Genomic DNA, 16691 nt, shown 5'->3' on the forward strand with positions numbered 1-16691 from the left:
TGAAAAAGCTAAAATATTTAAGAAAAAACTTTTTTTTGCAATTTAAAAAAAAATTAAGGAAAAGCACTTATTTAAAAAATATTTACAAAAAGCAGAGCTATCTCATGACTTTGGGAAACATAATCTAAAAACCAATTCGATAATTAAGAAAAAAAAGCATACCACTTTTCAATCTCGTACTTGATGTGTGCGTTCACTATGCGATCAAAAAATTACACTTATTATTGATAACCACCCTCAACGTGTCACAAATGTATTTATCTGCCTTTTTTTCTTCTCTTTTTTTTCATTATTTCCAGATTGCGGCAAATGTAGATTTGACACGAAACGATTAAATCTGAATAAATTCTGCAAGCGTGATTATGGTAATTTTGCGTTCTTTCCCCACACTCTCAGAGTTCCCTCGTGAAATTTTTGGGTTGAAATTAACCACTTTTTTTCTGCATTCGCGTTCTACTCTTCTCTCCCCACAGCCATCATGGCAAAGGTCACCGGTCGCACCACGTCCTCCGGCGGTGTTGGAGGCGGAATGAAGCAGCAGCAGTACGTGCCCCGGGACGAGGTCCGCTTCAACCTGCAGGTGCAGACCGTGTTCAAGTCCACGAGCCCGTCGCTGGTGGCGGCCAGCCAGCGGAAGTCCCCCGTCGGGCTGCTCGTGCCGAACAAGAACCTGGACTGCCGGTGTCCGAGTATTAAAATCAACAAGTGAGTACAAGTTTTTCGTCTAAGCATTTAGTAAATTATTTACTAAGTCAATATTAAAATTGATCATTCTCGCTTTTTCTCCTCCTTCCCCCCCCAATCAGATCTTACCTAATACTGGGCATGGACGCGAAGCAGAGCCCGGACACGCTGTCGCTGGGCCCGAAGACGATCATCATCGAGTGGAAGGACGACTGGAACCGGCGGTTACGACGGTTCCAGCAGCAGTCCGGTTCCGGCTCTTGTTATTAAAGCCGAAGAGCGGGAGAGCAGAAAACAAGTCAACAGCAGCAGCAGAGAGAACGCGAGAGAGTGGCGAGAGGCAAGTCAATTGTGTAAGAGAGTGCGAATGAGAGAGAATGAGAGAAATTGGGGTGTTTGGGAAGACTGGTCGCGAATGCATGCATACTTTCACACAAAAACACACAGTTAGAAGCGTAAACGAAGCAAGAAGATACAAATACACCCTTACTCATATGTATTAATTGTAGTGGTTAAGTGGAATGTGGTAGTGTGAGCAGAGCTGGGAGTAGAGAAGAGCAGAGAGTAGAGCGGTAGCAGGAGATAGTCTTACCAACAATAGTATTTTTTGTCTCTGTCAGTGCCATTGAATATTAAAGTAACACAAACACAAGAATAAAAACAAAACAAAAACATGAACAAGAATTACTGTTTTAACAAAGCAAAACACGCAACTAACACAACCTTGCGAAGGGGCGATCACGCAGAAATTGGTGAAAATACATAATGCAATAAAGTGTACAATAATGCAAGTTAAGAGTGTACAATTAAAGTTGTAAGCAAAAACAAAACTAAAATTTGTGCTTTTTCTTACAAAATTCGTCTTCGTCGTCGTCTGGTAGGCTTTACTCAAAAAGAAAGAAAAAACAAAATCATCATCACAACAGTTCATTAGGGTGTATATCTGGATGTCTGCAAAGCAAAAAAAAAAAAATCAAGGAAAACAAACAAAAATATATTCCATTTTCCTGTAAATAGCAAAAATGCTTCTTCTTTTGTTCTTTTCCTTCTCTCTAAAGAAGGACTTATTTTATTGTTAGGTTATTGGGAGTTGAAAAAGGTTCAAATTTCATTAAAATTGCGTTTCAAAAGACATAATGGGCATCGCTTTCAAAAAAGAAATGAAAATGATGACTACAGCAAATTTCTGTATTGCGCTGAGCAGCTTTTTCTAAGTCTGAAGCAGAGAGAATTTCGCATGGTAATGGTTGCTGTTTAGATAACTTAATACATGAATTTGAAAATGGCATTGCAAGGTTAACTTTAAATCTTGAAAAATAACAGATTTTTTTTAGCAAATTAATGTGTTAGGGTAATGTTTCAGTTATGCTGTTTTACAAACTCATTATAAAATTAAACGAGATCCAAATTAAGTTTTTTTCAATTCCGTTTTGAAAAGTTTAATTTCATATTCGCATATTTAATTTTATTCATTCATTCATTTCCCGGTTTTGTATGCCTCGGTTTAAGGAAGACATGACCTAAAACTCTATGAAAAATTACCAAAACTTCAAAAAAATATGATGTATTGAAATCGGGATGATTTCAGCTACCCATTGCGTCAAAATTATATGAAAATTTTGATAAAAATATTTATTTTATACTGAATTTTGAAATTAAATTTGAAAATATTAAATTTAAATTCTCGAAAAATATTCAAAATTTCAATTTTTGCAATTTTTTTCAAGCATTTCTAAATTTTTAAAATACTCAAAATTTTCTCAAAACTACGTATTTTCGAAAAAAAACTCTAAATTTTAGTTTTTTTTAATATGGGCATCAAATGATCGAGAATATTTCATACATTGCGAAAGTAATACTATATTTTTTGAAAATACTCATTATTTTCACAGACCTATGTATTTTCGAAAAAAATGCTCAAAAAATTAATAATTGACTATCGGTGAAAAATGATCGGGAATTTCCATACATTTCGAAATCAATATATATTTTTCAATACTTAAAAATTTCACGAAAATACGTATCCTTGAACTATTGGAACTGGAATTTGGAGATTTTTTTAACTTTAATTTTTCATTAGGAGTGAATGAGAAAAACTCAAATTTTTAGTATTTTTTGAAAATAGGTTTTTTTTTTGATTTTTTGAAAATACGTAATTTTTACAGAAATACGTATTTTCGAAAAAATACTCAAAAATTAGTATTTTTTCGATAAACTTTAAAATTTTAATGAAAGTGTAAGTTAAATCAACTGAAAACCAGTTAAAATGCATTTTCCTGCGTTTATAATCATATTTAGCATGTTTGAATTCCTTTGAAAACATTTTAAGTTTTCAGTCAGACAAAAAGTTTTTTTTTCGCGAAAAAAAAATTTCGTCGATATCTTGATATTTTGAAAACTAATGATTGGAAAGCAACTGGGCGCGTGAAAGATGCATTTTTAACACTTTTTTCATCCAAATGTTTAAACCTAGGCTTGAAATTTCAATTTCTATATTTTTATATTTTATATACGTAGCTCTGTGAAGATTTTAATTATTTTCATTTTTTAATGTTTTCAGTGAGCAAAGAAATTTTGATCATTAGACACCCATAGTCCGATAACAAAAATGTAGAGCATTTTTTTGTTTCTAAAATACGTTGATCATTTGATACCCATATTGTAAAAATAAAAATTTGGATTTTTTTTAAATACAAAGTTTTGTGAAAATTGAGTATTCCAAAAAACAAAAAATAAAGAATTTAAAGAAAAAATAAATAATTTACAGTTGATTTTGTATAAATTTCCTGTTAAAGTTCGTTTTATGATTTCGATATTTTTTGTGAGTATTCATCTCTCACTTTGATTCGCTCTCAAAAAACTGCAAAGATAAAGAGAGAAAAGTAAAAGAGAAAGAGAGAGAAACTAAATGGCGTGAGCAAGGCTTTAAAAGAGAACGATTTCTGACAGTGATTGCGTGAAATTTGAAAATTTAGACAGTCAGCATCTACAATAATATTTACTCCATGGTTGCATTCCGAAGAGACTGTCAGCAAACGCACACGAACCCAGAAACGAATCGAAGCCTCATGCTCTTTTTTTTCTCTCTTTTCCTTCTCTTTCTTGCTCGGGTGGTGCTGGGTGGTGACAGAGCGAATATGAGAGTCAAATGACTGTGAGAGTGACTTTGCGTTGTGCTCATTCGAAGCGTTCAGTAACCTCTCTCGAAATGTAGAAAATTTAGCAAAAGCACTTGTAATGACAATAATGTCCTCAAATAAGGATCCACCATGATTCAGTGACAAAACTAAATTGGGTCCCAGAGGTCATAAAAGAGAATTTGAATTTGACAATTTAAGACACGAAGAGATTGTCAAACGTAGATGTGTAAACAAAAAAAAATCTACGGCAACCATCACTATAACATTTCTCCCTTGCTTCAGCAAACTTCATAAAATCAAATCACGAAGCGCTACAATTAGCGTGTAAGCGGTCTTATCGATGCAAATTTTATGTTAATTATTTGATAAATTTTTAAAGTTTGCGGCGAGCAAAATCACATCCATATTTATACCTTGATTAATGCACATATATATCGAACAATGTGATCATACTTCCTGTACATATGAAATCCCACACCTTGCCCACAAATTAAATCATTAACAAATCATTCGCTGCTCCTCCTCCATTTTCCTTATAAAAAATATTGGATTTACAAAGCGTAACCGTATCGTATCGCGTAAACGAGAGCTAATTAAAAAAAAAGCAAACTTGCAAATATATTATTATATTATATGTAAAACACACACACACAAGATAGCACAAGTCGATTTCTGTTTATTAGATTTTTAATAAGCATATCTCTTTATGTTGGTACTTGAATCCGGAAGCAGCTGACGAAAAAAAAATAAAACAGTAGTGTAGTGTCAAAACTTGTTCCAAACTCTAACGCGTAAATATTTCACATGACAACAATCAAAGCAAACAATCGCCAGAATAGCTAATCCATGTATTAATCCTTCCCCATTTGTAACGCAACACGCAAAAGAAAAAAAGGAAACCTTCTTAGTAGTTGTAACTCTGTAACTGTCTGTTAGGTGAACAAACAATAGAATGACACTTGCATACACATTCAACGTAAACAAAACAAAACAAAATTTGAATCAGTGTAAGTGAAACAACATAAAATCAAAGAAAACGTGAACAGCAAAAAGTAATAAATATCATTAAATTATTTTATATTAAACAGAAAAGTGAAAAAGCTAAACTTGTTTTCGTTTTGCCATTTTTTTAAACAATCCGAAAAGTTCTTCGAAAACCCCTTGCGTCACGTTTGAAAAGGTTCAAAAAGAACATATTTTCAATTCGCTCAAAGCAGCCCTTTTGACGCCCGGTTGAACCCATAAAAATATCACAACTTTTGCCTGCGTCAAACTTTACCCATTAAACACGGACCAGCGGTGGAACCCTCCCCCTTGGGAAAGGACCCTTTCGCTCCAGCACTCGACAATGGTTGGCGTCGTCGTCGTCTCGAGAGTCGTTACGTTTCGCTTCAATTACATGACATTTATTTCCATTGTTGGTGCGAGAGCAAACTCAGTGCGAAAGTTTTGCGGATCGAGCTTCCACTCCTGCGTGAAGGAAAACCACGATGACTTTTTGTTTTTGGGAGATTTTTTTTGTATTTTGAATCCTTTATTATTTTCGGAAAACAATTGTTTGAAAATTAAATTTTGTTTCAAATTATTTGCACTTTAAATAGCTTTTCGATAAATCTGATATAATAAAATATATCAATTTATTAAATCTTTTGTAATATTCTTCATTTTAATTCAATGATTTAAACATTTTAAACTCGGGCTAAAAAATTGTAGAATGTTCAAAATAAGTGTTTGTATACCATTCAAATTTATTTTGATTTAAACAAATCTAAAAAAAAAGTTGACAGCTTCTTCTGTATCTGTATGTGTTTTGTAAAAAAAAACAAGCTATCGTGCTAACTTGTAGCACGTGCATTTTGGGCCAAATTTAGTAAAGAACGTCATTTTGTCGCTTGTGTGCTATCTTGTGACACGTCCTATCTTTTTACAGCAAACGTGTCACAAGATAGCACACAATTTTGTACAGCTCACAATGCCTCACCTTTTGACCTTCACAGATCTCCAAAATTCGATTTCAATCCTGAGTTATTCATTGAAAACCGAAAAAACACCGTGCATTTTTGTCACTTTCATATGAAAGAAGTTTCAATCTTGTCGTGCTATTCTGACACATTCTGAAAATTGATGTAAGTGCGGCAATTGGCCAAAGGGATTTTAGGTCAGAACGCGTTTGACACAAGTATGTGCTCGACTACCGTAAACATTTGTTATTATAACTCGGGACTCGGGAACTACACTGCGTGCTATCGTTTTTGTTTATTCAAGGTCAAATATTGAAATGAGTTTTTCTCGGAACGTCAAAAAGCGACGTGCGACAAGATATCACGAAAGCGTCGAACTATTGGTCCGATGTTCAATTAAAAAAAATGAATAAAGCTCAAGAGGGCTTTTGTCCACTTCGAATAATGAAAAAATAACAAAATATCCCAATTTCTAAGTTCAAGGACATTTAAAATAAAAACAAATGTGCATTTTGAACCTTTTCACGTAAAGTATTCCTCTATAACAAATTCAATTAAAATTAAACAAAAAACGTCACTTAATCCACCTTTAGGTGGTTGGTGCCTTCCTCTCATTTATAGTGATTCCAACCCCCCTAAAATGTCCACATGTTTATGGATCTCCCCTTACGTTCGCCGCACCTAAGAGGTCCTATTAAAAATAAGTGATGAGTAAAAAAACAGACTACCTACAGACTTTTTGTCAAGATTATACAGACACGGCCTTTGAGGAAAATGGCATCCCTCTACACGGCTTTTTCGTGGCGATCAGAACCGACCAATTGAGGTTATGTGAATTCAGACCATTTTTTAAACTGCTTGTAATTTAAGATAGGTAAGTCAGATCTTTAAAATTCTTACTCCACCTAAAATGTCTTCTCATATGCTTTCTAAAAATGTATAACATGTGAGGGTTTCATGAAAAAACCACCCTTTTTACCATAATTTTAATTTAATATGAAACTGTTTTTTTAACATAACTTTTTAAATACATGAGAAAACTGCATGAATTTAAAAAGCAACTTAGGGGACGTTAAGACGGATCGACTAAATCCATTCCGGCCAACATCGGTTGAGCCTGTGACGAGATATTCCAGTGACATTGATTTGGTACAAATGTCTACATACAGCCAAACACACAGACATTTGCTCAGCTGGTGATTCTGAGTCGATATGTACAAATGATGGTAGGCCTGGGAGGTCTAATTAAAAAGTTCATTTTCCGAGTGATTTTATAGCCTTTCCTCAGTAAGGTGAGGAAGGCAAAAACGTTTCTTAATCCACCATAAGGTGGTTGGTGCCTTCCTCACATTTACAAAGTAATGATGAAAATAAGTTAATGAAAAAAAATATATACCTGATACAGACTTTTCCAGAAAACATGCAGACTCTCATTTTAAGCAATGTGGCAACCGGGCGATACGCATGCTTTGCGACTCTCGCGCGTAAGCAAATAGACCCGGCTTTTGAGGTTATGCAAAAATCACCCTTTTTTGTAGCTACAAAAATACTTTTTCATGGCATAATTTTAAAAGTACTTCACTAAACAGAATAAAATTTAATAGGGTCTTAGGGGACCCCAAAACGAACAGAATAAGGTGGATCCGGCCAAAATCGGTTTAATCAGTTCTGAGAAAATCGTGTGGAAAAAAAATCATGTCTACACACAACCCCACAGACATTTGCTCAGAATTTGATTCTGAGTCGATATGTATACGTGAAGGTATATCTAGAAGGTATATTTAAGAAGTTCAATTTTCGAGTGATTTTATAGCCTTGCCTCAGTGAGGTGAGGAAGGCAAAAAGTTTATTGCTACAAAATTAAAAAAAAATAAGAATAGCAACGCTGACACCAAACTTGTTGCCCTTAATGGGTCATAGCAAAACACACCATATTGATTAAAAATTTCCGTTTTCGAGGTACAGATATTCCAATATGAACAATCCTCCTAAGAATAATTTTTTTTTGTAAATTTAATTTTTGTATTTTTTTTTTAGATGAAACTTTGTGTGAACCATTTTTATGACCTAAGAAGATTAGATTTCATCATTAGTTCTTCCATACAAGTCTCCATACCACTGTAAAAAAAGCTATCTAAAAAAATAATGTTTTTTGAAAAAAAGTATTCCCATATTGTTTTGGTCACCGAGAACTGATGTTAATTTTAATCTAATCGGTCTTTATCGGTGAAATCTGACGCAAATTTTAGAAGAAAGATAATGAAATTTTAGGTGGATAGGTCGACTAAGAGTCATAGAAGAAGATATAAAGGACGGAAAACTAAGTCAGCGAAGGGCCATTTGAGGAAGTATGTGTGTGTGATCAAGTCTTTTAGCCTTCTAATTTGGCTCTGTACAAGTACTGAGCGAAACACACAGTAAATGTACAGAGACAACTTATTCCTTAGAACCAAAGTAACGTGCCGGTTGTATGTATAGGCGGTGTGCGATCATTTCTTTTGGCCGTCCGGGAGTCATATGGATGACGCTGCAGGAATAAGTTGTCTCTGTACATTTACTGTGTGTTTCGCTCAGTACTTGTACAGAGCCAAATTAGAAGGCTAAAAGACTTGATCACACACACATACTTCCTCAAATGGCCCTTCGCTGACTTAGTTTTCCGTCCTTTATATCTTCTTCTATGACTCTTAGTCGACCTATCCACCTAAAATTTCATTATCTTTCTTCTAAAATTTGCGTCAGATTTCACCGATAAAGACCGATTAGATTAAAATTAAGAAAAAAAGTATAAAAAAACTTGATTTCATTTTAGCAATCCAAAAATGCTTTACATAAAATTTTATATTGTGCATGCACTGTTTTAAGATGTAGCCGATTTTTTTTATTGTTAGAAACGTCACTTTTTTAACCTGTAGAAGTCATGGCCAAGCTTGACCATCCTGGATTTGTTTCTCATTTTCTCATTCAAAATAAAATTTCACAGGAATTATTTAAAACAATATTGAAACCTTAGTTGAAATATTACCAATGAATTATTTTAGCATTTGCTGTGTTGGCTCAGAACATTTTATTTTATAAAACAAAAGATTATTCGAAGATGCTCCATTATTGAAACTATTTCTTTATTAGAGATATTCTAGCAGAAAGTGTGCGTAAATATAGCACACGGATTGACATGTTGTAAGCGAATCCGTAAAATCTATGTTGACGATTTCAAAAACATTTCTTGATGGCGATTTTTGAATCTTTTTTTTTAATATAATGAGTAGAATTTGATATTTAGTATTATTTATATATATAATATCCCCTCGTCTCAAGCTTGGCCATAGCCAAGTGACCAAAACATTAAATAAAATTTGTAATAGTCTTATTTGATTTTGCCATACGCCAAGTTTTTGTTTAGCATTCTACTTTGATTTTTTTTTATTCGGTAATTCGATAAAAAATCAAAGACCTTTGATTGTTAAAGATTATTCTTCCTCTAAGCTCTGCATGAGGTCAACGATGAAAAGCATATATAACAAATTTCTTTAAATATAAAGTAGTTCAAAATGCGCAATAATTGTGTTGCTGCAAAAAGTTTTTATAATTTCATTGAATTTTTTTTTTTAGGTTTTATGGTGGTTTTAGTTTTTAAAAGTTGTACTGTGTTCAACTCTATTGCGATATTTTTTTTTTCATCGGCTTGCAAAATGCTGTTTCCTTCAATAAGTCGTTCATTTATACATATGGCTTCCCGTGGAAAAAATGAGGTCGATCAAGTTAAAATTAACACTTGTGGCCCCAACGGGGTCAAACAAATTGGAAATGCAACTTCACCGGCTCTTTGAACCCTAGAAAAAAAAGTTGGAAATGCCTTTTTCATTGTAAATTAGGGTAGAGCGTTCATTTTTCCAATGCCGATAACTCTGTACATTTGCGTCCGATTTTCAATGTTAAAAATTAAACTATCCTAAATAAAAAATTATACAGTTTTTACAAAAGTTTTATTATTTATTGACTTGAAATTTACATTTTAAACCCTTCGTGGTTTTACAAAAAGTCATTGTCCTCAGATAAATAAGCTTTTTCGATGTGATCAATAATATCTCAATCTAAAAAAAATCTAAATCTAAATTATTCGCTCTACAGCATTGCATTGGCGTTCTCGATTGCGAGATTCCTACTCGAAACTAGGTGTCCGAAGACTTGATTGTTAAGGCAATTGCAAACCTCTCTTTACACCTAAGCTTCAATCCACCCCGGGATTCGAACTGACGACCTTTGGATTGTTAGTCCAACTGCCTATCAGCGACTCCACCGGGACAGGACCCAGAGAGGCGACTCTTACACCTGGACTGAGCTAACGACCTAACCTCTAGGTTAGACCGGGGCCAACATTTACTTCCCCGTCCGACAGAAGGCGTGATCAGAAAAATCTCGTCTCAAAATTTGCCACCGGGACCTTCTGGGATCGAACCCAGGCCGACTGGGTGAGTATCTTAAACTTAGGATAAAAATTCCGTTTAAAAAATAAATAAATTTAAATTTCTCGACAATAACAGAAAACATCACAAATAGGGAAAATTCTCGTATGTTTGACAGGTTAAGGACTCAGTCCTAATTCCACCCGATTTGTTAACTCTCACTATTTAACCAAATTGTTTTGCAAGAGTTTCGACTTAAACTTGCTTTCTAGCTTGATATGAGTTGAAAACGCTTTTTAGAATCTGTAATCAAAAAAGCTTTCCCCAAAATTCAGTACACCAAATTTACTACTCACAATCAAATGACTCCATTTGCCAATTTTCACCCATTTTCCATTCCCATTTCCAACTGCAACTGCTTTTATGAATGATGCAATTTCGCTGCCATTGTGTTTGTGAGTCGCGGTGCAATGTTGCAAAATTGCTAGCAACTTTCCTTTGTGCAAATGTGGCGGCGTACTGTTCACTTCCGTAATATTTTGGGGGGAAAAGCTCGATCAGCAGACTGCACTATTTCGGAGGAAACTAGTTGAGTCGTGTTTTGTGAAAACGGAATTGGAGGGAAATTCAGTAAGTCAGGGTTGTAGGTTGGTGTTGCAAAAAGATCCAGTAGGTAGTCATATCTTATGTTTTTTAACGATATTTTGATATTTTTTGAGAAAATTTGTTTTTCTAAAACGATTTAAAAAGGATACAACCCTGCCCAAAACTGCATCCCAAGCCAATCCACATCCCGTGCACATGTCCCAGGCATCGATTTCTGTTGTGTACTGTACGCTGATATGGTTTACTGGCCGTACTTTACATAATGCCAAGCCCTCTAATAAACCGTCCACGGACGACGACCAGGCAATCATCCCGCAGTAATTCGGGAATCAGTTTCTTCCTTGCTGTTGCCTTTTCTGTACAAAACGTGACCGTCGCTGGTTTTGATCGTGCCGAATCAATAGCCCACCTGCCGGACTGCCTTTTCGGGAGATGATGCCTCGTGAGTGATGCTTGCATACAAATTAGCAAATATGGGCTCAGTTAGCGTCTCTCCAGGGCAGACGGAGGAGGAGGAACCTGCCAATTACATAATCCTTCAAATTTCATTCAAGTCATGCGTGGCCGATCGGAAATTAGGAATTTTTGGAACAGACGAGCGAGGGTGTGGCTCGCGACTAGTCGTTGGTACTTCCTTCAAAATTTCTTCGAAATATCAGGGGGCAAAAAAATATTGCGAATTATTTTAAAATTATATTGAAAAACCCCGGCTTACAATGTCACCCTGAGATACGGTAATAAAATTTGTTTTTTTTTTCTTTAATTCACAAAAAGACCATTTTTTCCCGATGACGCAATGGAAGCTTGCCTCATCAAGTCAACTGCAACATATTTGCATAAACCAAGTCTCGATGTTACACAAATCATCTCACACGTAAACGAATTGGCTGCGCTTTTAGCATTCCAAACTACTGAACCATTTATTGAATACTCCTCGCCGGGGGGAGGGAGGCAGTTAATCCACTAGATAAATCAAAACACATGTTCGACTATTGATTTCATATTTGTACTTCTGGCTACCAGTTGAGCAGCTAGAAAATCACTTTGAAAAATAATAATTTATTCAAAAATCCTAACCAATAATTGCTTAGACATATTTTTCATAATTGAGTAAAACTAAAAAAAAAACTTGAAATTTTCAATATTTTTGAACAGATTTTATTACTGTTCAGACACTTAAAAAAGCCATCCACTCAAACCGAACTGTGCCAGAGGCCAACAACTCAGCATAAAATTATCCACATTTTGCTATTATAATTCAAATTTTAATCCCCTGCACTATGCGCGCTTAAGGCCTGAGGGCACACTTTCGTACCAACCCTTCCCCTCCCCACTTAAAGGTCCGGGTAAGCGGATAATCACAAATCGATTTGAGTGCTGCCACCGCGGATTGTCATTGTCGCAGAAAATCAATTTTTCTCAATCGGCTCGATTGAGAGTGACAGATATATTGGCAATAAATTAGTGTACGGCGGTGGCGGCCACTGTGTGTGCAGCTTGATTGCCCCGTTGGTGGGGTTGTGACCCTCGAGGCGGCTTGGCCGCGGAACCCTGGAGTGGACTGATTTATTGACGAAAATTTCCATGGAATTTTTGCTATGGATTATTCTAGTTTGAGGGTGCGAAGTATTCGGACATTGTTACTGGGGTAGACAATAGCTTGAAACTATTTAGTAGGGCTAAAAACAGCCGAGCTGAGAATACTGAGTAACATTTTTTGGTGCACACATCCACATCCCTAAACACACGAACATTTGCTCAGAATTTGATTCTGAGTTGATATGTATACGTGAAGGTGGGGATAGGATGCCAAATTTAGAATTTCTTTTTTTGAGTGTTATAGCCTTTTCTAAGTAAGGTGAGGAAGACAGAAAGGCAAATATTTTTTTTCGGTTACACTTAATTTAAGGCAGTTTTATATTATGCTGAATTTTCTTTGCTTAAAATTTTCAATATTGAGCAATTCTTTCAAGAAGGGGCAATTTTCTTTGCAAATATTTTTTTTTCTTTTATTTAGATGAAACTTTGTGTTTAACTTTTCTAAGACCAATGAAGTCATATCGCTTCATTTGTGTGTTCATACAAGTCTTCATAAAATTTTGGCAGCTGTCCATACACAAAGACTTTTGAATTACCGTCATTGGGGGTGACATTGGGTCTGGGGGGTGAGATTGGGTCAAAGTGATTTTTTACGGATTTTACCATTTCTAAGGTTATTCTCAATGAAACTGAATTCTGTTAAAAGGGTTGTGTAGGGGACATCTTAAGATCACTTCGCTAAAAAATCTCGTTCCTAAAACAAATCCTGTTATTTTGGCAGATGTTTAAAGTTGGGGTACGTTTTTGGCCAAAAATGACCTCTCGAAAAATCATTTTTCTAATATTTTTGTTAGAATTGCTCGAAAACTACCCAAATGTTTGAAAATCTCCACTTCAAACATTGTAGCGTGTCAATACGATTCCCTCGAACAAGAAACGCTGTTAGATGACTTGTTTTTACCATATCTTTGTATTTGAGCATCATTTTAGTTTCTTAGAGGGGGTGACATTGGGTCAATTTTCAAACTATTGGCATTTAAGGTAGTGTTCATCAAAATCCTCCATATTTTGGGAAAATAATAGTAAACTATCTAAGAACAAATCTACGTTGAAAGATTTTCGATGTTATTTAAATTGTTTTTGTTACTAAGAAATTTCGAGAGGTGTATCGTTTTTTGACCCATAGTCACCCCCACTGACTGTATTCAATGATATGTATCTTAACAACGGAAATTCTGGTCTTACGCAAAGTTGTACTTAAACAAATCTTTTTTTTTTCAATTCAGCTTTTCACACAAAAAAAAGAAATAAAGTAAAAACCATTTTCGGAAAATTTTAATTTCATCTTTTGAGCTATATTTGTTATGGCAAAGTGTTTAAAAAAATCATATTTTTTTTAAATAGCGTGCATTTTTTTTTTTAAGTTTATTGGACTACCCTTTCGAAATTGAGCAAAAAAACCAACTACATGGTTTTTCATGGAAATTTGCCCGCTAAATCATAAGCCTCCATAATTGAACCAAAGTGTCAAAGTATCGTTTATTTTTTTTGCATATTTAAGGATTATACGATAATTTTACATAGAAACACGAAAATAACAAAAAAAAACAATAGTATGTTGACACTTTGGCTCAATTATGAGAGCAGATTCAGCGGACAAAATTACTAGGAAAAATATATAGTTAAACTATTTTACAATTTCGTTAGGGTGGTCTAATACACATTTCCCATGAAAATAATACATTTTCAAATGAAGCTATCTTGGGTTTACAAAAAAACACCCCTGAGATTTTTTTCAGCGTTTGTTGTGCTTAAAATTTGGCCTTGGCTTTTTGAAGATATTTAGGTTTTAAATTGGCATCTTTTTTAACTTAAAAATTGCTGACTTTGAGGGTCTAAATTGATTTTTCGAAAAACAAAAATGTTTGTTTTTAATATTTTAAAAAGTGCCACCAACATCACTTTTCTCTAAAACTTAACCCTGAATTGCTACGTTCAAAGAACTGATTTATGAACTGGTTTGCTCAGGGGCTTTCTCTATGTTTGGTCGTAGAAGGAAGGAGATAAAATTTTGATGGCTTTCACAAAGTTGCTTGGATTGGCAAGCCCAACTTTCTTGAAGAAAAAAGCAATCCAAAAATATTCCTGAAAAGTTACATTTTCAAAATCTCCAATGCTCCAAAACCTCACCGTTTTATGAAAAAAAAAATCCATTTTCATTTTATATGGACAGCTGCCAAAACTGTATGAACAAACTATTGATATAAAAATGTAGTATTTGTTTAAAAATTTAAATACAGACCAAAGTTTCATCTAAATTAAAGAAAATCAATTTCCAAAGTGTCACAGAATTAATCTTTACATTTAACATAAGACTTTTTAAACATTTTTCTCGCTCCCTGAAATTTCCGTGTAGTTAAAAGTTTTCAAATATTTGCCCTGCAAAAAATAACCATTTTTGCGTGCAAATTATCTTTTCATAGATTACATCCTCGAAAAAAAGTTAGTCAGGTATTTGCTTTATATAAGAAAAATTTGTTACCTTTTTGAAAGTGTTTTAAAAAGTTGCTCTGCCCCTTTTCGCATAACAAGTTCGTCCCACACATAAGGCTACGTGTTGAATTTTCGCGAAAAAATAGTTATTCTGATGTTTGTTTTTCGGTGCTCTTACTTTAAAGTTCATTAAATAGTTAAATGTTGCTTAAAAATTTGCAAATAATTTAAGGTATAGAAATTTTGAATTTTGAAAAATTACCTGAAAACTTTACTTGAATCAATATGAATAGGGAAAAGTGGGGCAAGTGTAACAAGCTAAGGAAATGCTCGTTATAACCCCTTAAAAACGTTAAAAAATCTGTCGATTTTTTTATAATCATCTTATTCCAGGTCTTGACTGAGACTTTGATAGAACAAGTTTTTAAAAAATCCTGTTTTTAAATGTAAAAAAATGATTTTAAAATTTTTGATTTTCCGCACATTCTACTCTACTAGTGGGGCAAGACGAACAACCCGTTGGGGCAAGAGGAACAATGCATGAAACAACATGTTAATTTGCTAACAATTGAACTGTTATCACTTAGATACGTCAGATTAGAATGTATTTGAAACGTTTCTCTAATTTAAAGATTAAAAAATAATATTTTTCTGAAATTTTGATCGTTTTTACGAAACAGTATTATTACTTACATGATAAATAGTAAATTTTCATGATAATACTATATTATGTATGGACAATTTTTTTTTAACAATTTTTTAACAGATTTTAAGTACTTTTAAGTATTTATTTCACAACAAAATATGTTGTTGCAGCAATTCGTATTTTTTTCATAATAAAAATCCATATTATACTATTAAAACATCACCGGGCACCTGAACATGATGTTTTAAAAGCTCTCAACAAAAATAACCAGAAGTTAAATCATACTTTAAAATAGGTGCAAGTCATTGGTAAGGACACTATTGATCCAGGAAAAATAGCATTTTGATAAAATGAGCCTTAAAACGAACCCTAAGCCTTATTTTGTACTTTCCAAATAATATAAGAAAACAAAGGTTTTGAAAAAAACTTCATTCAATCTTATGCCCTGTGGCATTTACGTCGTTTTGGCAGTTATGTGGTAGAAGAATCAGCTAATTGCACTGCTAGCAACAATTCCTCATACTGGAAATAATCAAAATTGTAAAAATGACGGCCGTACGAGCGATTGTTCCTCTTGCCCCATATGGTCGTCTTGCCCCACCTTCCCCTACTCATCTTCAAAATTGTTGGAAAATGATTAGGCGTCTGATCGGTTTAATTATGGTTCTAGTGTAAAAAAAAACACTTTAATATATTTTTGTCATCATGTATTCAATGGATATATTGTATATTCCTGTTAAGGCACAATTCCCCAATTCACTTTATGATGTGGGTGGTCTGAAAGCCCTTTCTAAGTTGTTGATCTACTGCTGCACCGCATGGGTGGGACAGCCAAAAATTAGCACTAAATAAATTATTATCCACAAATATTTAATATTTACCTCCTCTCATCCTTTCCCTGCCCAACCACCATGTGTCACTGCAGCCTTCCCGACCCATTAGAAATTTAGTGTGGAAAAAGGGCCTTTTTAACCATAAACCAAATCAACCTTTTACACGTTACTTTCCTCTCTAGGCTGACGGTAGGCAAACGGGGTGGCGGAGGATCGGATGGCATATCACATAAATATGCATGAGTGTGATTGTGTTCTACAAATATTTACTATCACGAGCATCGCACAATGTAAACTTTAAATAAAACGCCTCATGTTAAGGGGTGACCCCCTCTTCCCACTGGGTTTTACTATTTTCCAGGAATTCTAGCCAGTTACACCCC

The 16691-nt window shown here is 34.4% G+C and overlaps 1 protein-coding gene across 1 annotated transcript in view; it reads left to right on the forward strand.

Annotated features, from left to right (window-relative positions):
- The window catches only part of LOC120416387 (netrin-B-like), a 154618-nt gene extending 149996 nt beyond the window's left edge, over positions 1-4622 (forward strand). The window contains exons 6-8 of the mRNA XM_039578166.2: positions 300-365; positions 474-705; positions 807-4622. Of these exons, the coding sequence (XP_039434100.1) occupies positions 300-365; positions 474-705; positions 807-954 (446 nt within the window). The 3' untranslated portion in view covers positions 955-4622. The remainder of the gene's footprint in view (positions 1-299; positions 366-473; positions 706-806) is intronic.
- Positions 4623-16691: the final 12069 nt, after the last annotated feature.

Source organism: Culex pipiens, chromosome 1, assembly GCF_016801865.2.
Source record: "Culex pipiens pallens isolate TS chromosome 1, TS_CPP_V2, whole genome shotgun sequence".
NCBI lineage: Eukaryota > Metazoa > Arthropoda > Insecta > Diptera > Culicidae > Culex > Culex pipiens.